We start from the raw sequence: 27065 nt of genomic DNA on the forward strand, positions 1-27065 counted from the left end.
TGTCATTTAAATCCTGTCATTCCAGTAGTCATGCGGCGACCAAGACCGACGCAACTATAATTGTTGAGTCGTTCATATCTGGCGTTCGCGAGCACGATTTCAAGGTAGAGCGTCCGCCAATTGACTCTCAATCAATGTTGTGCAAGGTACCATGACGTATTCAAACAATGACGCATTGAGGAGCATGTATACTAAAAAGATGAATTGTGTTGCCTAGAGCAGTCTTTTCTGCTTAAAGGCGTACCAATAGTTATAGGGGAGCTTTTTCGTCATATTCAATGCTTGCTTTAAGATATTTAAATATGGAACATTCCGTTTAAGAAGTCGTCGTAGCCGAGTATATGAATGCAACAAAACTGACGGATACATATAGAAGATCTTCATGATAAATGGCCGAAACGCGAACAAATGTCGATATTTGGCTAAGCGAATGCAATCTTGAGAATGTCATTTTGCATAAAGATCAGAGCAAACAAGGCTCACAATATTACTGATAACACCACAATAAACTCGGCCATGATTTACAAATACCAGCGCATTGAAGCAACAACATCGCTTCCGGTTTCAGTAACCTAAAGACATGAGCACATTATCTAAGAAGTCCAGACTTCAGGTAACGTGAAACATATTATACGTGCCATTCGGCAGTGTCAGCGATACTCATTTGTTATGCGCAGGATGACGCCCGTCTAGCCGTAGGTCCACTGAATAGATAAAACGGCCGTCTCATCTCATTATGATAGTTTATGGGTACATCCGTTCTAGGATGCACCAACTGGCGAAACAACAGCAGCTGCGGTCATTATTTTCTGCTAGGTTAATCGTTACGTTAAAATTATGATTCAAGCGTGTGATTCTTCTATGGTAGATTCCTGTGGTGCCTGCTCATTCATTCCGGAAAATGAATCAGTTACGTCATTTTTGAAACCAATGCTAAAATGTCATATGCTACCAGAACTCTTTTTTACACATGCTGAAAATAATACGAACGATGGTTTTGGTTGTTACCGTGCATCTTACAGAAGCACGCAGTTACATAAACATTAAAAACAATTTTGGGGGATGTATGTCACTTTTTACAAGTTTTATTGTGTCGGCACACTAACGGAGATTCCATCAATGATTTATTAGATAGCGCAGCGTTTAAGTGAGTGTGTAATGTCTCTTGTGCGCAGTGAGTGTCACTGAATCGAATGTACAATTCACTCTCTTTCGCCTCCTTTTGGGACTTTTGAACTCTTTGGACCTCAATTCGCACCTTAATAAAGTAATTCGAGCATATCTTTCATCTTTGTCATTTTTACATTGATAAGGAGGACGCATTACCCGTAACAGCACCGCGAAATGGTGCTGGAATCCCGTGGTGGAGGTGGAAGATTAAAGATAGAATCTGTATTTTTCGTGTCACTTTAAGTGTTGGTTTGACCGGAGGACGTTCTCAGGATTGAAAAAAACAGTGTAATCTTGAAATGGTTCTAACGTATCATGAAGGACTTTCATCAGAATTATTCCCCACTGTCGTTCTCGCACGCACGGCACCGCCGCCAGGCGTTACCTGCAGCGGCCAAGGCCGTTCGGTTTTACGAAGACTGCTACCCGGCCATCGCTGCTTTTGCTGCTGAGATTGCTAGTGTGCAGGAGGTGAAGCTGTTTTATGTATTTTGTTTCACAGTCGATTCTGCAAATGAATGTACGTTCTCATGAGTACATTGGTTGATCTTTTTACTTTTGACCCCATTTCGATCCACTCCATTCAACACTTCTGAGACTCCTTACGTTTTCCGGGAAGGGGCCCGTGAGTATAGAACATTAGGGGGCGCCGTATCATTACCGGTCCAGGGCTGGAGGGTCATTCCTTCCCCGCGCGGGGTCCATTCCGGCTGCCATCTGACGGCATGCGGGTGGGGTCGCCTGGTCGATCCGGAGGTCCTTAGAGGCATACGTCATACCATATTGAACCCCAGAACATATGCTGAGGGGACTGTAAGCAGCCATACGGAAGAACCAGAGCTATATAAAAAGACCGACAGAGCCTTTAGTACTAGAGGAGCGTGGGTTTGCCCGTACATTTCTATGTTCGCCGTACATGACAAAAAGGGATGATGCCATTTACCACATGAGGTAATCGTGTCCAGTGCGGTTTGAGGAAGATGGCTGGTGAACCAGGCAAATTGGCATGTCTGTTTAAACGGAACGTTTCACATTTGACGATAGTAAATCAGGCATGAGATGTAATGAAACCAGCTCACTTATAACTATTGCTACTAATTTTAATGGAAAAGGCCGCTCTAGACAGACAGCGTTTTCAGTAAGTATACTCCTTAATGTGTCGCGGTTGGATTACGTCATCGTACCTTGCACAGCATTGATCGAGAGCCAATTGACGGCCGTTACGTCTGGAAATCGCGGTCACAAACGCCAGATATGAACGCCTCGACAGGTATACGTTTCTTGGTTTTGATCGCCGCATGGGTTATGGAAAAGCAGGATTTAATGACCTTGTTATGGCGTCATGAATGCCAAGGTGGCTGGAAGACTCTCCTCGATATACCTTTCCCCATTTTCGCGGGCGTGTAGCTCAGAAACTACAGGGGCTTGGGTCTTAAGAAAGGCAGGATTGTAAACAGCACTGAAAGGTCTTCAAAGTGGTTACTTCAGTTCAAAACCGCATATGAATGTGAATACTCCCATAAAGATGGTACAGAAGTAAGCTAAACACAAATTGAATATGATAAAATGAAGGAGCCAGTTAACATTGCTGGTCCCCACCTTGAAAAGCGGGTGGGCCAGGCGCGGGCGAAAGGCCAAACAGTTCGCCCGTGATACTTATGCCTTGTTCCATTTCTTCCGAAAGCGATGATGACAGGTGTTTTAAATTTGTACACTATTCCCGATAGTGTAAGTTTGATTTGAAAATTGACAGGCAAACTGGTGGCATTTTCGCGGTGTTCCTGGTACCCATATTCTCACGTGAAGGTGGTAACCGTGCCCGCAAGCATAACAGTGCCCCAAATATTGAATATTGCGCGATGATAAGTTAGGAAGTGCATAGTCCCTACAGCTATCATGCGTAATCGTAACCACCACTGAGGTGGGTGGACTCTGGACCTCAGGAACGTTTTGGCTTACGAAGCCATTTCCCAGAAATGTTTGAGCGGATGGATCATGTAAAATAACACTAAACCGAAAAGCGGATTGCAGTATCATTCAAAACGTGGTCACACCCACCTTGTTATGAGTATATCTGGTAGGCATATACAGATAATTCAAGAGCCTTGCACCGTCATTATTGTCCCTTGACAACTTGAAAATATAGCATACGTGATCTTAATTACCCCTGGTGCTGTGCCGACAACTATGCGGTGGCGTCTCTGTCCAACGAGCTGATTTGTCCAAGATAGAAGCGAAACAGCTGTGCAGTTCCCTCCTAACCAAGGTCCAATAAAGACATGTTTTAAAAATATATCGCGTGAGGTTGTATCAAAAGTCTTCTGACTAAAGACTTTCTTTTGCGATTGATACTCGTGTTAATATGATATTTTTAGGGGCGAAGCACATTTAATGATCGAGGATAGGAATTCAAGTAGTGAATGTAATTTTTCAATAAGCCCTCGGGGTCATGAGCAAGAGTTAAGTTGAAAACACCGCATTAACTTCAGGACTAGAGGGCATAATAACATCATTTTCCTACCAATCAGCTTTTATAAAAAAATGATAATAGCATAGAGAACATACGTAGCGTAGAGAATGTACGCGCACCCTTTTCACTGTAGTTTCAACAATGAAGCCAATACGGCTCGCAGTCAGCAAAATGGGCGAGCGCCAGGCAACCCTCGCCTTGCGGTATCAAGACGAGTCGTCACCGAGCGGTGGCCTTTCTGCCGCCGAAGTGCTCTGTTTGGTTCAGTCACTATTCACTGCGGGGCGTAGCGGTGCAATTCAAAACCGCCTTTCCGCGCCGGCTGACATCGGCCAACAGCGAACTGGACGCTTTCTATGCTAATGCCGGTGCCACGTGATCCTTTGTCATCCGCCACCGCCGGCGGAGCGTGCGCTCGTGAGCGGCGTGGGCGCGCCCGCGGCTCGGCGGCCGGATCCGCCCCACCTGACGCGCCGGCGCGCCGACCGAGCGTCGTCTGGCCGCCGGTGACCGGGGGCGCCGCTGTTCCAGGGCCGGCGTACCGGGTGTACCGGATCCCACGCGACATCCCTGCGCTGCCAGCCCGGGCGCGGGAGCCGGCGGCGGCAGGAGCCGGACCCCGACCGGCTGGCCACATGACGCTGCGCACCTTCCACAGCGCCGCGCCCGGCGCTCCCGGCGCCGCGGTCAGTATCCTCCGGCCGTGGGCCCGGTGGACCCCGGCTGAGGTCCGCCCTGACGCATCGCCCGCTCGCAAGAGAGTGCCGATGTACACGTTCGTGTGTGCATGCTTGTGCTCGGAACAGCGCTATGTAGTGCGTGGACTGTATCGGCATTCCAACTGTTAACGGAAGGCTTGCGCCCGGTATTTTTTTGCACCTTAAGCGTGCCGCATTTTGTCTTACCATGCCTGAGTGTTTTGATGGTGATTGCCGGATATATTGGCATATTTCCAACCAACAAAACAACGCTCAAGTCCTTGTCATTTGTTCGGCCAATCAGTGAGCTTCATGCGCTACTCTCGTTGGTTCCAATGCAAGTGTCCCACAATTTTCCGGACCAGAATGAGTCAAACACGCTGTTCGTAGGGCTCACGTCCATGGAACGCCAAAACGTAGCATCTTTTATATTAACTTGCCTTAGGACTGGCAAGTCTTGTGCAGAGTTGCTAAGTATTTAATATACCAATGTGTAGTAATGCTTAGATGATAACTGATCGCATCCAGGTGCATAATTGATGAAATTCTGGTTGCTGGGAAAAAGAAATGTTATCACTCCACTGAAAAGAGCGTTGTCTGAATCCAGTCAGAAACCCCCTTTTCCACAAGTCATCTCGTTGCCGGCATCACCCGACTAACGTTTACCTCCAGACTGTGGCGTGCTACTCAGCGACGCTGCCGACGCCACAGCGCGGCACGTGCCGGCAGCCGGCTCGCCAGGGGTGCGTCACCCTGGACCGGCGCCGGCCGCAGGCGCCGCCGGCACGCCTCCAGGCCGGACGGCCCGCCGGACACGCTCTCGCCGCTGATTGGCCGCGGCGTCGACGAGAGCGCGTTCTGACCGGTCAAGGTCGCCGCGGCGATGACGTGCGGCGTCCGGGAGATTCTTCGCGAGCGTGCCACCGGTGGGTTTTGATTAGGCTGAGTGCTGCAACTGAACGCTGCAGCTGATCTCTGAGTTTGCTTCTCCGGCGCCCGCCTTTCGAGCGGCCGGGGATGCCGTTATGGCGCTCACGGCGCCGCGAATGGTCCGATTGGGCGTATACGGCGGAGAGAGAAAACCCGGCATTGTAGGCTGTGGCGTGGCGTGAGTCCGTATTCGTCATATTCATGGCTATTTAACGCGGTAATGGCGAGCATGTTCGAACGACTGCAACGATCTCAATGTTGGTCGTCGACGTCCGCGTGGGCGGATGCGTTATGATGGCTCCGTGGCATCGACCGCCAGCAATCATTAGTTGGTTCCTCGATATAGCTGAGAAAAGTCCTCGATCCTATTATTGCTTTTGCCTGCACCGTGAGTTCCTAAACTGAATATAACTAGCTCGCAGCTTACCAAAAGATGATAGTGAAAAGAGGTCAGGTAATCACTGGTGTATTATGCAAATGCGCGACGCTTCTAGCAGTGCTCATCGCCACAAAGTATGCCAGTTAATCCGTCAGCTAACGGTCGCCTTGTGGTATTTGGAAGGCCGACTAGTTGTCTGGAAAACATCAAAACGCTCTTGTCCTCTCTTTGTTTTTGTGTGGCATTCGCATGCTCAGAGGTATTGTTTGTAGCATGCGTGCCTGAAATCGTGAAGAAACGCATGCTGACGTAATTTGCATGGACATAAAGCGAGCATTGTGAAATATAACAGCTATTCCTCGGCTCACGTTTGTCTGCAACAGCATCTGATGATCCGCACGCCTTTAAATTACGCCCCCATCAAAATAAACTATTGTTTCCAGCGATTTTAAATGTTGTATCTCTTTCAGCGATATAAAATATCGTATCTAACACGTACAAATTTCTCTTGAAACGAAATCATGACTGCTGGCCCAGTACCCGGTACTAAATAATTTAACGGCGTGGGATCGCTAGCCACGTCTTAAACAAACTCATTGCGGCTGGACCAAGACAAGGAGCTGCTTGATCACCTTCGGCTATGCGTTCGCTATTTGACCTTCCGTTTTCTTTGCGACAGTGATGTGCCCGTACCCTCAGCCCCTCGCTGTCTGGACAGGACTATTTCGCGATGCCCGTGGTTCACTGTCCGCGTTATTCAGCGCGCATGCACCCCTCGACGCGACATTGCTGTTTGAGCGGCAAACAGGCTCAGGAACTCAGGCTTTACAAATACACACGTAGCTGAACAGCTAATGCATATTGCAATGTTGAGACAGTGAAACGTGTCGTCGGAAGTCGAAGATAACGTCCTCCCTATGATAAGCATGTCGACACATTCCGCAAAGTCGGGCCCGTGTTAAACACCCGATAACAACTTGAAATGTATCGCAATACATGATCTGCCTCTGCCTCGCCTGTGTCTCTGCGCCTGTGTCTTAGTGCCGCTTTGTCCCTATGCCCCTGCATCTCGGCATGTTTCTCTACTCTGTATTGTTCTACGTCACCGCCTGTCTGCTTAGCCTCGGTCTCATTCCGTCTGCACCCGACTTCACCACTATATTTTCTGTATCTGTGCCTCTGTCCCTATTCCTCGGTCTTCGCTTGTTGCGGCCTCTGACCGTGCTCTTTCCGGCTTACGAAACCTCTATCCTCGTGATCACTTGGCATCCAGAAACCAGTTTGTTCTGGACACAAAATTTCTATTCGGCTGTCGGGTCTTGAACCGGTCAATGATGGAGACTTGGCGTAATGGGTGAGGTCAACGATAAATCCCCAGGACGTATAGATTTTCCAACGTGGCGTAGGGCCATCTGAGAAACAAATGATCGTGTGGCGCGCGCTGAGATATCGGTTTTCAGAGGTTGCTTTTGACGGAATGGACTGAACGACCTCAGTAATGGGCTCGATCCTGTGCGGATGGCTGTTCGTGTTGCGGACTGGACCGAAGGCACGACGTGCGCCTCGTTTTTTAACGCCAGCATATTGCCAAATGGTTGGAGTGTCTCTGGTTTCAGCCGCGGACAGTGAAGCCGACGGCTCTCAGTTGGGAACTGGCCGCTGAGCTAGGCGCTAACGACGGGGACCCCGAGGCTAGCCGGCCAGGGCAACGCAGCGAATGTGCTTAATGCTGCAGTACCTTAGCTGTCACGGTTTTAACACGTGCAATGGCGACATGGAGGCGCTACCTTTCGTAGATCACGACACAAACGTTTCGAGATCACGTTCATCACATTTTGCGTTCACGCGCTTGCTGACACACAGGGTGTGTGTTCTCATAAGTACATTCCAGCGTCTCTTGTTTCGTCACCGTTCCGTGCATGTGCCCTGAGATAGTACGGTCAAACATATACATGCAAGGCCTCAGCGCCGTGACCGGATTTGGGATGCCACTGATCACAGCCATTGATGACGTGGTGCTCTTGGTGCTTGGTCCAGTACTCCAAGGGCTGTGCGATGCCTTAGTCTTATTGGCACGATGCACATACTTGTGAGAGAAGGGTGTTAGTATATTCCAGTACGGTGATTCCCTTTGTTCCATCAAAGATTACTTACACGTGTTGGTCTGGTGTTGCTTGGTTGGCATTCTTATCTTTGCCTGTGATTGCTGCTAAGATGTACATTTAACCGAGCCCATTATCTGTTCTAAACGGATCCTCGGCAAGGCCTCTGCGGGTGGCTGAACCTGCCGATGAGCAGCGGTGCTGGCCCTGCTACCAGAGCGCAGGTCGCTGCTCCTCCCAGAGCGGGGTTGGCCACAACCCTCAAACAACCCCAACCCCAAGCCATATCGCCTTAATTAAGTGTTCAAGGAAGCGTTCTTCTTGAGCTGCCCAATGACAGCAGGGATCTGGCGTGTGCTTTTAGCCGTTTTTTTCTTTGATCGTGGTGACACATGTTTTATGTTTTGTTTTAGTTACCATTGTTATGCACTTTTAAGTATACAATCTATGCTCGTGGCTGACGATTTTTTGACTTCGCTAAATATTTGACGCGAAAGAATTATTGCGGCCAGGTTGTTGTCCGGAAGCCCTCGCAGCAAACGCTTTGTGCACCTCAATTCAACCACGCACGCATCATCGACAAAAGATCCCCCCTCCCCATAGCAGTTCGCATCGCTCTCCACTCACCGCAATACCGCTCCTCTCCGCAGGTCACTTGGTGTGTCGCTGCCTGAGCCAGACCGACCTCCGTAGGCTGTGATTCCCGGGAAGACTGTAACGACGGCGGCGGAAGGGAGCAAGGGGAATGCCGTACGCAGCCTGTGATCCCTGAGACGACAACGACGACGGCGACGGATGGGAGCAAGGGGACTGTTCGGCGCAGCCTGCGGTTCCTGAGACGACAGCGACGACGGCGACGGGGGGGAGCAAGGGGACTGCCCGACGCAGCCTGTGATTCCTGAGACGACAGCGACGACGCAACGAAGGGGAGCAAGGGGATGCGCGACGCAGCCTGTGGTTCCTGAGACGACAGCGACGACGGCGACGGCAGAGAGCAAGGGGACTGCCCTACGCAGCCTGTGATTCCTGAGACGACAGCGACGACGGCGACGGAGGGGAGGAAGGGACTGTTCGGCGTCGGTCAAAGTTGCCGGCATCATTCAGCGTGCGTGAGCTTCTGCGGGTGCGTCGAATGCAGAGACGACGTCTCGCCCGGATCGGCAGCAATGACATGTCCACCGAGCGGGGTGCGGATGCGTACAGTTAACGAAGTTCACATGTGTACAGCTGTGTCAGGGCTCGCGGCATTTCTTTCTGAGGTGCGGATAGATTCCAGCTGTGTCGGGGTCCGCAGCGCATGACTGTCTATACAGACACACACACACACACACACACACATATATATATATATATATATATATATATATATATATATATATATATGTCTGTATACTGACCACTTCAATGAGAGCAGTTTAAGCCATATCCGTTTACGAGAGCGAGGTCCTGTCCGGCTCATGCACAGCCTGGATATTCAAAAATGAGACGAAACCATGGTTGTCGCACTATCATCATGATATCCAGGCAGGAAGCGACCGTGTGCCTTACCTTGCCGAACGTGATGAGGAGCTGGGCGCTCCTGCCAGCTCGTTCTAGCTCCGCTTGTTTGCGCCGTGTGGCGGCCGGGCGGAGGCGGGTCGGCTCCCCGCTCGGTCAACACTGGGCTGCCTGGTCAGGCGTGTTATTAGTGTCAATACGCCCTCTGTCGTGACGCGAGAAGAACACCGTCTGGCGTGCGTGTCTGGATGCATGACTGTCGTGACGCGAGAGGAGCACCGTCTGACGTGGTGTGTGGTGGGGGGGGGGGGGGGTGCGTGCACGTGACTGTCGTGACGCGAGAGGAGCACCGGCTTAGAGTGTGTATTTGGCGGGTGTGGTGTGTGACTGTCGTGACACTGAGAGCAGCACAGTCTGGCATGTGTGTATGCACATGGGCATGTCATGACGCGAGTGGAGCACCGTTTGGGTGTGTCTGTGGGTGTGCTGACTGTCATGACCGAGAGGAGGGGGGGAGCACGGCAGGATAGAGTGGTATTTGTGTAGTGCTGGGTGTGTGGGACTGCCGTGACACGAGAGAGCAGCACAGTCTGGCATGTGTGTAGCACAGTGTTCATGAGCGATGGAGCACGTTTGGGGTGTGTCGGTGGGTGTGTGACTGTCCTGACGCGAAGTGGAGCACCGTTGGGGTGTGTCTGTGGGTGTGTGGTGCACTGTCATGACGCGAGAGGAGCACCGTCTGGTGTGTGTGTGGGGTGAGGGTGACTGCCATAACGCGAGAGGAGCACCGTCTGGTGTGTGTGTGGGGTGAGGGTGACTGCCGTGACGCGAGAGGAGCACCGTCTGGTGTGTGTGGGGTGAGGGTGACTGCCATAACGCGAGAGGGGCACCGTCTGGTGTGTGTGGGGGGTGGGGGGGTGACTGCCATAACGCGAGAGGGGCACCGTCTGGTGTGTGTGTGGGGGGTGGGGGGTGACTGCCGTGACGCGAGAGGAGCACCGTCTGGTGTGTGTGTGGGGTGGGGGGTGACTGCCGTGACGCGAGAGGGGCACCGTCTGGCGTGTGTCTGAGGATGACGTGAGCCGACATCCAGCGCCCGCCGTCCAGTGGATGTTGCTCGGCTGCGGTTGCTTCGCCGGCGGTGCCGCCTTGTCTCGCCCTGCGGCTCCGCCGGCCGGCGGCGATGTTCCTGCGCGACCCCGGTGAGCGGGTGGACCGAGGGGCCCGGCTCCAAGACGCGCCGAGCTCAGGCCGGCCCTCCGCGGCCCGGGATCACTCATGATTCGCCGAGTTCAGGCCGGTCCTCCGCGGCCCGGGATCACTCATGATTCGCCGAGTTCAGGCCGGTCCTCCGCGACCCGGGATCACTCATGATTCGCCGGGTTCACGCCGACCCTCCGCGGCCCGGGATCACTCATGATTCGCCGAGTTCAGGCCGACCCTCCGCGGCCCGAGATCACTCATGATTCGGGGCTGGCGCCGCAATGACGTCTCGTGCATCTCAGCGGGACTAGATTAGCTGATTATCTTCTGTCCAGAGGCACATGCGTGATGAATGTATGGATGTATCATTCCAGCGTTGAAATGTGGAATTAAACAATGAATTATAGCCGTCTTTAATCTTCATCTGGGTAATTAGCAAACGCCTCAACAATAGGAATAGCGGAAGCAATGTCATCGAATAAAGGAAAATTGTTACCTGGTCTCAACATGTATGCCTATGCATTTATGTTCCGCGCCGCGTCTACGAAACTTTGATCACTTGCTGCATGAAGGACAGACTTGTGCTGGATTGAACTTAAGCGTAATCGATTCCAACTCCGACTCGAGGTGTGGGCGTGTGTCATTGGTAGTAAGTGAGTTTGTGCTATGCAGCAATTCTGAGCAGACTGCGATTCCCACACAGTCAGATGCGCCTTAACTCCAGAATCGTTGGGGTCAATTGCAGCGACAGCCGCCTAAAACATTACCCGTTGAATGGACCCCTTGACAGCCTATTTAAAAAACATTCTTAACTCAGCAGTAAGATGGCAGCAATAGCTTTATTCGTCGGAGAAAAGCCAGGAGAATGGAGATATAGATCGGTTGATATTTCGGCAACATACCTTGATGGAAACAATAGCAGAAGTGAATTCAAAAATGCAAAAGGCAATTTTGAATTCACTTCTGCTATTGTTTCCGTAAAGGTATGTTGCCAAAATATCAACCCATTTTTATCTCCATTCTCTTGGTTTTTCTCCGAGGAATAAGACTATTACTAATGTGTTATCTATGTGAATAATGTTCCTCGCTTATGTGCTGAACAACTTACGTAACTCAGCAGTATCTAAAGACTTACATGTCGCATTCCACTGGCCTATAAATATGTTGTCAGAACATAAATGTTTTCATTAGGTGCATTGCACTTACGTTCGCTCGCCCATCGCCTGACTGACTTGACTTCGACTCTTACAAGCAACTTTAAAAGGAACTGAATCTACCTCAATGCAGCTTTGGTTAATTTCAAAACCGATGCCGACGGCTAGTGAAGAGCAAGCCTGTTGGGTAGAGCCCGAGTTACTTCAATTTATGATATAGACAACCAATGCGCAATCTCACGCTGGAGATGTTTATGAGTTCCAGCTGCATATACGTGCGTGGATGAACTTCCAGGACTTAATAATACAGTGCGAAATCACGCGGACAATCTTGGTACGCCTTGTGGTCAAGAACATGCAAAGAGTACACTTGTTTGCGCAGCACAGATGGCTTACCAAAATAATATTTTGTGAACCCACAATGCGGTGCCAGCTTTGATGTTGATGCCTCGCTTAACACTAACCTGTCGAATAACAACGATTTGAAAAGTCCGCGGCCTTTTGGACGCGATCCGGGACGTGGCCGACCGCGCTCTTTGTGGGTCGCGTTCGGACCGCGCGTGGCTATCTGGGCCGCTGGCGGGGTGGGAGACCGCTCGAGCGCTCTCCCTGCGAGTGGTCTGCTCGGCTGCCGGACGCTCCTCTCATTGCAGAACGCCCTGGGCTGGCTGCAGCTGAAGCCCTCTCGAGCACGGCCGCCTCGGCAAAGGCGCGGCACAGGCCCCGGCCCCGCCTGAGAGAGGGCCGCTGGCGAGCGGCGGCGGCCCCGGCCCCGCATGAGAGAGGGCCGCTGGCGAGCGGCGGCCCCGGCCCCGCCGTCGCACACGGAACGACGTCCGTTTGCATACTGTTTAGGGTTCAGGTCGAGCGCGGCCGGGCCGTCGGATGCAGTGGTACCGCACGGCGACTGCCAGAGTAATCGATGCTGTGAGAATGGCCGTGTTTACGCGTCCCGCTGCATTCAACGGTGTCGCTGAGACAGTATGTCTGAGTAAATGCGATAACGTCTCTTGATGAACTGTGCGGCCCTCATGTGTGCCGGGAGTGAAAACAATCTTCCCAAACAGACGTAGTTGAAGCAGAGTAGCTTGACAAGGTCGATGGGTGGGGTCAGGACATAAAAATTTGTAATGAGCCCCGATACTTGTTACGGGAGTCGGTAGCTTGCAGAATGGAGCGCGACGTGTGGATGTGTTTCATGCCGTTCCATTGCTCCGTTCCGCGGTGCAGTTCTGTACCGTTCTTTTTGTTGAGCCGTGGTCAGTGCCGAGCTACACGATGCTCCAGACTGTGCAATACTAAATACATGCCGCACCTCTTTCAATGTTGTTATTGATTTAATATTTCAATGCTATTTTTTATGTCTGTATTTTTCTGCCTGTCACAAATTTGTAACAATGTTTCGATGCTATTAATTAAATTCAAAATTTCAATATTTCAATGTTATTAATTAAGTTCAAAATTTCAATATTTCAGTGTTATATTTGATTCAGCAGCTTCAGCATACGCGACATTGTCGGAAGGTGCAAGCGAAGTCTTCCAATAGCGCGCCACAAAAAAACAGCCATTATGTAAGGTCGACAGATGGCTTCCTGCCGCATATGTGGTGGGGCTGAGTCGGCGCCTTAAGTAGAGAACTTCACGGGATCTTGTTAACCTAATCCACCCACTACCCAAGGGGGTGTACCCATACCCACTTGGTGCGTATTCCTAATAAGTTGTAACTTCCCGTTACCCACCGGCTTGCCTTTTTTCCAGCATTTTGTCCCTGAATTACGATGGAGTTTCAGGTAATTTTACACTAAACGCTACTTCTTTGCGTTGTTGATTACAGAAGTAGTGTGAACGAAGATTATTATGATTTGATGAGACATAATTCTTCGTCGAATAACCAGGATAAAGGAGAGGTAGATGACTCAATATTTCAACCACATGCCTTTGCCAAAACAAATAGTTCGATATGATTAAGTTGTGCTGCCGAAATCTTATAGACTTCCCTCTCGTTGCGTTTGGTTTTTCGACGAGGAATTATGATAGCAGTGCTGTCTTATCTACGAGCACAATGCTGCTCGAGAATGCGCGTAACAACTTACTCATGATTTAACGGAGGGTGCGCGGTAGCATCGTATAGTATTTCTTTAAGTATTTGACCACTGCCTCATAGACTTCGTACCCAGGCACGCGTACCTATACCTTTAATTTTCTCCAAATCTGCACGAACCCTACCCTTTACCTCCCCGTATGGGATGGGTACCCACAAGTTTGCCATGGGCATCAAATATTTTACTTGCAAGTGTGCACATTACAGGCGTGGTTAAGCACAGCCCAATAGATTCGATGAATTTCATTTGTTTTGGGTTGTAAGGTACACGGATTTTCACCTTAAAGAGCATCCAGCTGAATACAAATGATTAGGAATGGGATGGCGATATTCAGGACCTTAATTCTGTTCAAAGTAGCTCAAAATAGCCATGTCCTCGCGAGGAAGATATCGAGACACATTGCGTTTTGAGGCGCGTGGCGACATCCGTCATATTAGAACACGTCACGCGTTCACTCCCTATCACGTCTCATTTGATTGTTCTGGCCAGTGGTACCATTGGCGTGGCAGTGCAGTGTCTAGGATTACGTGTGTCGTCAGTGCCAATGCTATGTTAGAAACAAACCGAAACCACAGCAAAGCCAACGCTACTGGCAATAAAGTTCAGGGTATAGTGTTTCTGGCCAAAACTAATGTACGCTTGTGTAGATTTTCCAGCACCATACAATACGAGATCGAATAGAAACGTCATGTGAAGCTGAAACGTTCCCTGTCATGGAATCAGATGGCCGCAAAACTACAGCCAACCCGGTCCCCACGGCGAGGCGATCTATGACGAGACAAATGTTCCTAATTATGTGTCACGTGGTCGTGTATGACCCGGTCGGCCACGACCCAGCCGGGGTAGGCGGTGGCCGGGGTGACATCTAATGCCTGGCACGGCCGCGCGACAGGCACAATTATCGGTCGCATCGTACCAGGCTCGCTAATGCGCTGGCCACCTCTCTATAGAGCCCACTCCCCATCAGCTGAGCCGGTGGGGGGCCTCGGACACACAGACACGGCTCATACCCCCGGCGGCGGGTCATGGACTGCTACCGAAGCAGCGACAATGCCCGTCGTCGTCCTGCGGCTGGAAAGAACGTGGCCACGCAACACTGGCGCAAAGTTCAAAGCCCTGTGCGTGTGGATGATGGGGTGGTATGCCCCCCCCCCCTCACAGTGGCAGCAGGACGGCAGGCCCAATCCCACGGCCTCCCTCATCGGGTCTGATTGAGACAACGGACGGGTCCACCATCAGTTGGCCGGGCTGAGGGCGGAGGCGGTGATGTGCTGGGGAGCGGACCGCCCGTCCGACGCGTCCATTCGCTGCTATTTATGATAATGACGGTCCGGCGGCTATAATGATTGGTTCCCCACGCTCTGGCGGCGGTGGGCGAAGCCTGGACAGTGGTTGTTACGTGCGACGAGGACCCAACTATCGCAGTTTACCTACTCAACTAGGTCCGATTTGACGAGTGAGTAGCACGAAAACAAACTTTTGTACGCATGTTGCCTTTACGTTTGTCAACGGCCGTGTGAATAACGCGCTGAGTACGAAGGATGAGCCACGCTCGACAAAATGTTGAAGCACCAGCAGCCCGCGGGATGCAGCAAATAGCCGTTTTGTATTTGTAGTTGCATTTGTTTGTTCGAAAACCGCACCATCCACGAGGTGGCTTTTCAGGTCTTTTGGCTGGTTACAACGTTCGCTAGCTTTGGTTCGTTACACCACTCACTTTCTCGTCACAGCACATTACAAAAAAACTGTTGTTGCAGGCGATGTTGCGAGATACACTATAAAATACGATATTACGTTCTACAACCTAACATATGATGCTATAAAATACGATATAATAAGATGCAGTGCAATAGAATACGTTACGATGAAATACTGTGTTATAAAATACGTATGAAGTCGGACGATGAATGCAATTGACGTTTAAGATTGCCAAAAAATATGCCAAACCCAACGTACATAAACAAAAAGGAATACAAATAGATTGCTAGCTCATGGGATCCGCATTATGGTTGGGTTATCCACATTCTGACGGCTGTGGGTGACGTCTGGACAGTGAATGTTACGTGTGACGAGGGACAAATTATCGCAGTGTCACCTTCTCAACTAGGTCCGATTTCACGAGTGCATGGTACGAAGAAACTTAAGCAAAGCTTCGTGAAGCCTGTTAAGCAGGCTTAAAAGCTCGGATAGCTGTCTCTGAGATACCGAAGCATTCCTTCCGTGGTCGGACTTCGATACAGTTTTCACTTATGTTTCAGTTATTTGTTATATGTATCTCCTTGCTTTTTCGGTTGACAATTCAATTCAGTTGGCCAGCTTTTTTAAAGGATCCTTAAGACTACATTGCACCACTTATCACCTTCTCGCGGACAGGGAATATGTTTTTGCGCCTGAGTAGCCGTCTGGCAGATATCGAAGCATTGCTTACGTGGTCTGAGTTTGATGTGGAAACGGAAGCTTCGGCAGTGTTCTAATGACGTCGATTTTGCGTGGAATATGGCACTTAATAAGCCTCCTTTTTGCTTGTTAAAACGTCTGGATCATTTAGGTTTTGCTTCTTAATGCATGGTTTTGGTTTAGGTTTTGCTTCTTAATGTTAAGGATGTCGTTGCCGAAAAGCTTACGCGTTTAAACCCTCATGCGATTGCTGCTTCCGATGTTGTCGCAGAACACTCGCCTGCAGACAAGTCTTCTTGCACCATTCAGTTCATCAAAAACGATAGGCTTAACCAACCCTGGGCAGCCAACTAAATAGCATGTCAACAAGCAGAACGTTGCATTGTTTATTTGCAAGCACACGCACAATCGCAAACTGCAGACTGTAAAATATTGCAACGGGGCGAACATATTATCAATGCTTTAACACCACTGTCATGACAAAACGTACTGTTGCCGTCTAAAATTTCCAGCAGTTGGCAATGCAGGCATCATGTTAACCTTCGTCTTGATTCGTGCCTTTTTCATAACGCAGGCTGCTAGGAGCGGAGGTCCATGCGACTCGCTTTACCCCATTGATGTGCCCAAGCTAGGGAAGATTGAGCCGCACGGAAAAAAACAATGGATTGGTTTTCAACAAGATCTTAATTTCTCGACTGTGACTAGCTTTTATGTTGCTCGGTCAGTAGTTGATACGTTATGGCGAGGTAAATGACAATTTTTCGTAATCGTCGCGCTATTGCAGCTTTGCATGCCAATATTTACGAAAGCACGTCAAGGAGCAGCATGACAGACATGTTCCTTGTTAAGCCATGGGCGCATTGGCATGCAATTGGGTGTGTTTTGAGCATATACCTATATGGTGCCCACCACGGACGCCGGGTGAAATTCATTTCAGTTTAGCTCAGTCCAGTTCATTGTGGTCACAAATCATTGCCAACAAGTAGCGAATAGTTTGATTCGGTACAGCTGCAATTGAAGTGTGAATGCAATGTTGACACTTGCCAACAACGGAACTACATTCGCACGTTATTAGCCATCCAGTCGTTCACACGGCTTCGTCAAGAAGCCAATTAATTAATCAAAATGTGAATCGTCCACAAATGTTACACAACGACAAGCAAGCTATGATTACCCAACGGGATCGTCTAGATTCTTCAGCCTGGTACGAAACTCGCTGCGGGTGCGAGAGGCAATGCTGGTCGGTGGCAGGTGGTTCCAGGATGAGACCGCTCAATACGAAAAAGCCCTGCGTGCCACCGACAGGCGAAGAGCTAGCAGATCAAAGGCCCCGCTGCTGCTGCCCGGGTCGCGCGATGGCATACAGCGTACCACACGGGACCAACAAAAGAATGGGCCCATGCAGAGTAAAATAAGGATAACATGGGCAAGGACGATGCAGTCAGATGGCGGGCAGCACAGGGGTGAAAAACTGTCTTTTCTGTCATTGACGAAGTTTGGAGCAGTCTAAATTGTCACATGGGCCAAATCGATCAGAACCCTTTGCAATATAACTTTTAATGTGACAAACCACACAAAGCAAAGATAAATGAAATGAAATGCGTCGTAAACATCAAGCAGGTTCACTTCGAGAGTTTCATTTGCACTAAAGTCTCATTTCGTGGCCATGCCAAAAGTTCCGGTGCTTAGGACACAGGTCTAAGTGCACAAGCGGCCAGAGCAGCGGACTTGAGCCGATGAGCACGTCTCAACTGCCGGTTATGGGCATATTCGAGCAAAGCACTTCACATTTTCCAGCTGTGGGCCTATGTCCTTATGATGCATGTCACGAACTTGTAGAAAAGGAGCATTGCGTGAAACATTTGTTGCATTGACCCACATTGTGCCATTAAAATCATCTGCATCTTAACAGAGCATAAGTACCTCATTGCAGTGGCGGTGAGCTACTCGCTGGGCGTTGCTACTTCGAACCCTGGGACTGTCGAACGTCCGGCACAGGAAAGGCAGCTTGTCCTATACTGAACCGGCCGCGTGTCCCATACTGGACCGGCCGTGTATTCTATACTGAACCGGCCGCGTGTCCGATACTGAACCGGCCGCATGTCCGATACTGAACCGGCCGCATGTCCGATACTGAACCGGCCGCGTGTCCCACGCCGGATAGGCCGCGTGTCCTGCATAAGAGCAGCCGTCGTGCAGTAAGGCGGCCTCGTGTCTGTCGTGGAAAGACCACGTGTCAGCATGGGAGTAGCCGTCCAACACCAGGGCGGCCGTGTTTTCGGCACAGGAGGGGCCGCGTGTCTGGCACGGGAGAGGCCGCATGTCTAACACACGAGCTGCCGTCCAGCACTGGAGTGGGCGCATGTTCGGCACTGGAGCTGTCGCGCGTCCGGCACAAGAGAGGCCGCGTGAGAGGCCGCGTGTCCTGTACTGGAGTGAGTGTGTGTTCGGCACTAGAGTAAGCGTGCGTTCGACACTGGAACGGCCGCGTGTCGGGCACAGGTCTGGGAAGCGCTGGTGCCGGGCTGCGAAGCGCTTGACCCTCGCCCTGATTTGCCGTTTTTCGGAATGAGAGCTAATGGGGGGGGGGGGGGGGAGGGTGATGGGAAGGGGCGATCCGATCCCCCTGCCGTTTTTAAACTAAGAAACATAGGGTCTCGCGGAAAAAAACTGGATGACTTCAACAAAATCACGCATGGACAATAAGTTGCGCGTCGTTAGGTCAATAATCAATCCTTCTATGTTAGGTCAAAGTATTTCTTTAGAATAATTTGTTTGTACTTTGCATGCCTTTCTTCAAGGTGTCACGCTTTGAGGTGACTACATGCCCTTATCCATGATATCATACTTTGTAGCGACACAGAAATTTAACAGCTGTGTTTTTACATATATTTATGATGTGTGTTGCTACAGATATTTATGATGTAGGGATGCGTCAATGTAACGGTGTCGGCACACTGCGCGCATTCCATGGCATCTTCTGTTGCCGCCCATCGCCCGCGCCAGCCGTGGATCACCGAGTAGCGTTTCTAGAAGTCAGTATCTTCTCAAAAGGCAGAAGTTATAGGGGCATGTCGAAACACGCGGAATGAATGCTCCGAAGACACAGCAAGTTTGGACGCGATTGCACAACATCCCGGAGAGGTACCTCCGAAAGCCTTGGGGCGTCGCGTGCCAAACCTGGTCGTTATTTGAAAGCGCTGGAGGCTATGCACAAGCTGTCGGCCTCGAATCTTAAGCGCATCCACGAGATCCGTCTCACCACGGACCCAAAATCAGGTCAGCAGCTGCTGCAGACGCGCCTTTCGGCCAGATCCTCAGCCAATCTGCTAAAATACAGAGGCTGTTGCACGGATTGTATGGCAAACTCACAACCCCACTCTGCGCTGGGGACTGGGTGATGCCAGTTGCAATTATGAGAACAACACTGCTTACTGCCAGGCCGAGAAAGTGTCAGTTTTTGACAAGGGCACCAGTTCCGACGACCCGGCCAGCGCATGGGTGGTATCAGGTGCAGCACTGTTGATGTGGTCCACGTCAGATTCGTGGCAACCCGCGACCAAATGCGACACTCGATGCAAGCTTGACCCACTAAGGCTCATTACTGCCTCTCAGCAGAAAATTAATGAATTTAGATATGTGGACACATGAAAGTTGATCCTCAATCTGTATATCAGGTTAGATTATTCCATGAGATAGGCCGATTGATTGCCCTAGAAACCTATAATTGGAGATACAACCACTTGCGCTGACTACGGATGGGTAAACTTCTTACTCAATGAAAGTTCTTTGCGACAGATGTTTTCTGCCCTTGATAAATGTGTCACTCTTCCGCAATGTTTTCCTGGAATCTACTCGGCACAGGATCACGTCCATGAAGATTAACGATGGTTTATTAATCTATCATGGAACGTAACATGTAGTGGAGTGGAAACTGACGTAAAAAACGAGCTTTACCCTCGCTCTGGTAGGGGCCAAGCCCCCCCCCCCCCACCCCACTTTTTTAGGAACACTACACGGCGATCAACGATCGGACGGCGCTGGCGGCGGTGCGACACTGTTACATTAACGGAGCCCGGCATGATAAATGTACGCTCAGAACAAATCAAAGTGGATACCATTGTGCTCGCAAGTGACCTGAGATGCCTGCCAGAAACTCTTCTTGGAGTCACCTATGTCAAACCACAAAATTTGCAACTTCGGATTGTCAGAAATGAGGGACAGAACCAGCAATTTAGCAAGGTTATAAACAGAAGCAACGTGAGCAGAAAAGAGGACCTCTAGTGTGGTGGTTAAAGGGAATGCTCCGCATTTATTTGAGGTTTTGAACTAAACTAACCATCTTGAAGATCTTTCGGTGCAGTTCACAGCCCTATCCTTCTTAACACTTAAACCCCCTTCAGTTTCTGAGCTATATGTCCGCGAAAATGGGGAGACTCTTTCGAGGAAAGTATGTCAAGGCCACCTTGGCATCCATGACGTCATAATAACGTCGTTTAAATCCTTCCATTCCATAAGTCTTGCAGCGCTCAAGGCTGAGAAAAAAAACATAATGGCCGAGTCGTTCATATCTGATGTTCGTGAGCGCGATTTCCAGATAACTCGGCCGTCAATTGGTTCTCAATCAATGTTGTGCAAGGTGCGATGACCTAATCAAACAATGATGTATCGAGGAGCCTTTTTCTAAACACAGAACGTGTGGCTTCTAGAGCAGTTTTTCTACTTAAAAGTATGCCAATAGCTGTAAATAAACTTCTCTCATCATATCTGATGCTTGTTTCTACATCTTCAAATGTGAAACATTCCCTTTGAGCTTTGCGTCTGGTAAAGTATGGGTACGGGGTTCGATTTCCCGCGGTGCCCACCATTCCTGTGAGGGCGAGAAGCATGCGACGCCATATGGCCTTACAGCTGTGTGTGTGTGTGTGTGTGCGTCGTAAGGCCCCAACCACACACCAGCGGAAAAATAGGTCTGAGCGGAACAAGAGCCTTGTGCACCGCATGCAAACCATACGGAATACAGACAGTACCGTTCACCATGGACAAATGGTACTATTATACCGGTACTGCTTTTGTTCGGTTCGTGGCTCTGGGAGACAGTGGCGCGGCTCTGCATGCACCCGTATCTTCATTTTCTCTCTGTTTCCTCGATATTGCATTGAATGAAACATACGACTCATGTTTTACATACGATCACATGATTCCTTTCACTAATTGAATAATTGAAGGACGGTGATCAAACCAATTATTCCATCCGTATTATTCGTATGGAATAATTGCAGAATGGCGGCCCCAAAAATCATTCCGTCCGTGCCGCTAGTGAGAAATTCGAACGTCCTGACGTTTCGAGATCACACCCCATTGTTGGAAAAATATAGTTGGTACAAGTGACATCTAATAAATTTCGAGTTCTAGCTACAAGTAAGTTAACGAAACCTTTTTAAAAGACGAAAACTGTGTTTTGAAGTAGTTAAGTAGAAATTTTTAAACAAATGAATCTTGTGCCGCTCAAACCACTTCCGCGGACGTTGCATTAGAAGCGATTGAATTACAACAATAATATATCGAAGGCAATGGTACTGTCACGCTAGGCAATTAGTCGTGATACACACGATTGCATATTTCCGTTCGCAGCGGCAGGTGTCTGAAAAATACCGCTCCGTGACTTCTTGCTGGTGATGTCAGGATAAGTTTGCAAGTCTACTGCACTTGAAGTACGCTTGCTTACTTACCTCGAAGCAACTTTGTCAGTCGTCTTTTTGTTGCTGACGCTGAAGTCCACCTAGTCTCAGACCGCCTGATGCATCTGTGTCTTTCGGAGAGTGTTGTACATATCGATGGGGGGGGGGGGGCAGAGTTTTTCTGTCGAGAGCAATTCATGGCGAGAAGATGTGCGTTTGGGGTGAGTGGCAGGCCTGCTCGCGGCCCTGCCCCCCCCCCCCCCCCCCACACACACTTGTCTGACGTCGCGGTGCCAATGAACTGAACAAAAGACACGTGTCATTTATCCAACGTGTGCTGTGCATGAGTTTAGAGCTTTTTAGGATGTATTTCCCTGCCGAATACTTGCTTACAAAAGTGCCACCAATATTAAACACGTTTATTTACCAAAATAATCATATTTTACAAGCCGTAGAGACAAAGGCATCACGTTCAAACGCAGTAATGTCTTCAAACATCTATCGCCACAGTCGAATGCAACAACGCAGCCTTCCGCCACATTGACCCGATGCACGCACGATGCCAGCGCCGCGGCGACCTTGACCAGTCAGAACGCGCTCTCGTCGACGCCGCGGCCAATCAGCGGCGAGAGCGTGTCCGGGGGCCGTCCGGCCTGGAGGCGCGCCGGCGGCGCCTGCGGCCGGCGCCGGTCCAGGGTGACGCACCCCTGGCGAGCCGGCTGCCGGCACGTGCCGCGCTGTGGCGTCGGCAGCGTCGCCGTTGAGCGCTGGCGGCCCTGCGGACCAAAGGCATGTTGATCGGTCCAGGTATTCCTTCATCTAGCTCTCACACAGACACAACGTGTTGCTTTGAACAAAAGTCATGCTATTGGGCAATGTGCAGCCATGTTGTTGGGCGATGTATTATTTTCGTTTGTCTCGCGGAGGCGTGGTCTGATAGAGAAACAGGAAATCACTCCTGTACTTCATGTAGAGCACGTCCTGAGTAGATCCCTGAATTCGCTGCAGCTGGTCCACACGCGCAGGGCGGACTCTAGGCGGCGATGTCAGCTGACCCAGGGTCAGCCGGCGGCGACTCTGACCTGGTCCGGCGGCACGATGTGATTGAAGGCCTTCAGCGGCATGTCACCGTTCCTGCTGCCACTGAAGCTGGGCACGGCTGGCTCCTGCGCGCGGGCCGGCAGCGCCGGGATATTACCTGGTATGCGGTACACGCCGTAAGAGCCATCTGAAACCAGGAACGGCCATCACTGCTTAATATGCGCAAAATAAGACACGGGTCAATCAGAGCTGGGCACACATGACCCACGCACTTCATTATCGCCGTTTGGAGCTGTGACGGATCCCTGTCTTTTACGCATATTCTGTGCATGTCGTCGCTCATCCTTGTCCTCTGGCTCACAGATCCTGTCAGTGACTGTAGTGAGTCCCCTATTCCAGCGCAAAACAAAGACCATTCGAGTGATAAGAATGCTGCGAGTGCACCCTGGGCGGTTTGTGTCCAAGTGACACACAGCGCTTTTGGTAGCCAATGCAACAAAACATGTCATGCAATCGCACAGCTGATTGTGTAACATTTTTGGTAATATGGACTACACAAAACAATGAGCATGGTTTTGGGAAAATTCCAATTAGGTGTTGGCGTGCATAAAATCACGATTCGTATCATTGTCTTCGTCAATGGAAACAAGTGAGGTTCCAAACTGAGCGGTTCGTGAGACCACGTAAACCTGTCAAAGAGCTATCTGAAAAACTGTCGACTCGAGGGTTCGACATGACACTCTCCAAAAGCTCCAAATGTTACAAACAGTCGTCGCAGTCCTACGCAGCTTTCCGCTACATGAAGCGCGGACTACCGGTTCGCGCGCGGCAAACGGTTGTAAGTATAAGCCTACAAACGCTTTGACACGACTGATTTTCTTGTCGCGTTGCGCTTAGAACAAGTACTTTTCGCCTCCTGAACAGCAACATTCACATTTTGTTGCACAAATCCTCGAAAATTGCACTTATAATTGCAAGCAGTGCCTACCTGACTTAGTTGGTAGGCACTGCCTACGAGCTGTTTGATCGGCCGGTTTTTTTCTGCAGCAGTAAGAGTGTGACCACGATTGTGCAGCCCCCGTCAGATTGAGACAGGATTCGAGTCATTTTCATAACCGTGAAAAACCAGCTGGAACTTCCGGGCCAGAAACAGGCCGAAATGTTGGCAACAAGGGATGGCAGCGACATGAAATGGGCTTTGGTACCAACGACACCAACAATCGCAATAATGAAGGAGAAAAGAAACGAGCGTGTGCATAAACTGTGGGCCAACGTGTGCGGACGTTCATGCACTCTCGCATCAATCATGGGACCGTCCGTCTTGGGGCGTTTTTAAGGATTGGAGCTTTCATGCACCAAACAAAACAGACTGCCCGGTTTTGGGCGGATGGACTGGCTACAACTTGCGAACGGATCTCAAAGCAACTAATCGCTAGGTGTGCCAGAAAGCGACCGAAAAACGGATAATGCCATCCTTCCGAAGCCGATCTCGAGCTTCCAATCCGAGTAGGATTGGACCATGGCAATACCACATGCGTGTAGCTCGGTCGATTTTGACCAACATCTCCTCAAACTATTTGGGTTTTTTGCATTAGGTTAACCACACCAAAACCATATAACATTACAATTTTGCTAATACCATCTTTTCAAATTACCAGACCTTAAAAAACCAATAGCGGCTGTATCTTAGGCTATCCCAGTGCGATTTTATGCGCGACTGTTCCATCGAGCGACCTCCGCCTGTTAATTTAAAATGAGAAGCAGAGTTTAAAAACATTTACCAAACCTGTTTGCGTCGGTTGTCGACAATGCCCGGCTCATATCGCTTACCTTTAGGCACTACATGTATGGTACCAACTGATCCCCACATCCGTTATCATCTCATCCGTCCAGTTCCCCTTCGCGTGTCTTATTGATATCTCAGGTTTCTTTGGATGTCGTTTCTGACTGCGGTCTCAACATGCACTTATGCTGGGCTGCCAATCGCAAACAGCATATTGGAAGCAATTATCACAATAATGGGAGATTGTTGGCGTGTTTGATCTCATTGCCTTGCATTTGTGACGTTTCCTTGCTCTTCAACAAATCATGTCAAGATGCTGCACTGCCGGTTAGCATCGCCCATGAAGGATGCTTCTACTCTGAGATACATACATGGCATACATACGAGCAGGCCACCCTTTTCGCCCCTTATGACCTACATCGTAGCTTCCTGGTGTAAAAGAATCATCACCTACTTTCTGAGACACTTCAGCACCCTTATCTCCTCTCTGCGATCCCCTGAAGCCCTCACCGCCGTCCTCGGGCACCACGTCCGGCCCCTTCTCGTCGTCATCCTGATCATCGGCGGTGGGCTTGGCCGGGGACGGGACGGTGGGCACCCTGCACCGCTGGGCCCGCCGCTGGCCACGCCGGCACAGGTAGTGGGTGAGCAGCACGGCCAGCAGCAGCAGCACCAGCGAGCCGACCACGCCCACCAGGATGGCCAGCAGCGGCGAGTGTTCGGCCGGCTCCGGCAGCATCTCGGCGATCGTGATGTCTGGCAAGCACGGCGAAGTCGCGTTCGTCACCGGGTCCCGGATCGGACGTAAAGGATGCGACAACTTTCATCAACGTCAATGAATGCAGTGCACAGAAAAAGGCACTCACTTCATTCAATATATTTGCGTGCGCCTTGCGTCTTATATTCCATGATATTTACGTAGTTCCATGCGCGGGAACATCACTCAGCCTATCACTGAGATATCTCCAAACCTAAAAGCCAGCTGAGCACTGGTCTCTCACACAAAAAAGCCCAGGTAATTCATCATGCCAAATTCAAACATGTCACAGTTCCAAAACTGAAATCCATAAGACTCACACAGAAGCCACGCGTACGAAAAGGAGAAAAGTCATCGAGTCCCATAACCGAGATAATAGCTTATATCCTCACTTCCGAGTACAACGGGCTTATCATGTCGAGGCCACCAGTACAGACTAACATTTGCACAGGGACAGGATTCGGTCTCTGGGTCCTCTGCAGTTATTTTAATGTGTGTGAAACTCGCGTCCCCCCCCCCCCAAAAGCGGGTGTTTCGAGACGCTTGTTCAAATACCAAATAGATTATCATGACCGGGCAGTATCGGCCCGGATGTAACAGCCATCTTTTCGCCGCCGCTAACCTTTTCTCTCCGTGCTTTTGTTCGGAGCTGGTGACAGCAGCGGCTGGGAGGACACCAGCCGCCTGTCTACACCACCGACCTTGTTTGTTTTCCTGCTGTTTCTCGGGGCCAGTGACGGTGTCGGCCGGTAGGATGACAGCAGCGCTCCTGCCCTTGGCGTTCAGCGCCACGGCGTGGATCCTGTACCGCTGGCCAGGGATCAGGCCCTGCACGTGCCACTGCGGCTTCATCGAAGTATTGTTGTACACCACCTGAAAGTGAAGGCAAGGTGATGAGGTCAAACACATGACTGGAAATCGCCATTTTTTGTATAAATGCGTTCTTAATGGTTTACCGCTCAATACTCCGTCACGGTCGCGCGGGGGCCTGGGCTGACTGTTGGCCAGGTGGGAAGGCGACTTGGTCTCATCCGCTCAGCAGGGCATCCAGCGGTTCTTAGCAGTGGCGAAGGCAGCACAAAGGAGCCGTGAGAGAATGCTGGAATTGTGTTAAATTCATTACCTCTTGATTCAAATAAATTGTGACTCAACACTTTGGGAACCGAATCATGGGTCGAATGTAAGGAACCCCCAAAAGGGGTTTATGCTATTTCTTGATCCACAGAGCTGTCTTTTGTTCTGGTTCTGAGCCTGATTCCCGAAAATGGGGGACTGAAACCATGACCAAATCGCCGTGATTCGAATCAGTGTCAAAATAAAATACACCGCGCGAAATTAAACCAAAAACAACATTTATAACTGTTGCAAGCAGAATGTGATTACTTCTTTTTACTAGCAGTCGTTTCAACTGCCATTTGCAGGTTTTGCCTACAAAGCTGGCCACCAACATCCAATGGAAACACATATCAATAATAACTTGGAATGCTACTCTGCCAATACACAAGCGTTGGCTCAGTTTAGGTCACAGACATGATTGGGAAAGCACGTTAAAGGGAATGTTCCACATCTTGAGAAATTGAGACAAGCATCAGATATGACGCAATGAGCTCACCTGTAACTATTGGCGCACTTTCAAATAAAAAACTGCTTTAGACAACACAACTTTACAATTTAGTAGCTAGGTTTTTCAGAGCATCATCG

General features: G+C 50.1%; 2 protein-coding genes across 2 annotated transcripts in view; one reads left to right on the forward strand and one right to left on the reverse strand.

Moving 5' to 3' along the window:
- LOC119094261 (uncharacterized) overlaps window positions 1–4488 on the forward strand; it is a 29896-nt gene extending 25408 nt beyond the window's left edge. The window contains exons 8-9 of the mRNA XM_037217336.1: window positions 4172–4326; window positions 4399–4488. Of these exons, the coding sequence (XP_037073231.1) occupies window positions 4172–4326; window positions 4399–4488 (245 nt within the window). The remainder of the gene's footprint in view (window positions 1–4171; window positions 4327–4398) is intronic.
- An 18356-nt stretch (window positions 4489–22844) lies between these two features.
- LOC119094262 (protein turtle homolog A) overlaps window positions 22845–27065 on the reverse strand; it is a 192832-nt gene continuing 188611 nt past the window's right edge. The window contains exons 14-17 of the mRNA XM_037217337.1: window positions 26066–26237; window positions 25332–25363; window positions 25118–25226; window positions 22845–23011 (exon numbers count right to left, since the gene is read on the reverse strand). Coding sequence (XP_037073232.1) covers window positions 22845–23011; window positions 25118–25226; window positions 25332–25363; window positions 26066–26237 — 480 coding nt within the window. The remainder of the gene's footprint in view (window positions 23012–25117; window positions 25227–25331; window positions 25364–26065; window positions 26238–27065) is intronic.

This window comes from Pollicipes pollicipes, unplaced genomic scaffold (assembly GCF_011947565.3).
Source record: "Pollicipes pollicipes isolate AB1234 unplaced genomic scaffold, Ppol_2.1 Scaffold_4002;HRSCAF=4701_pilon_pilon_pilon, whole genome shotgun sequence".
Classification (NCBI taxonomy): Eukaryota; Metazoa; Arthropoda; class Thecostraca; order Pollicipedomorpha; family Pollicipedidae; genus Pollicipes; species Pollicipes pollicipes.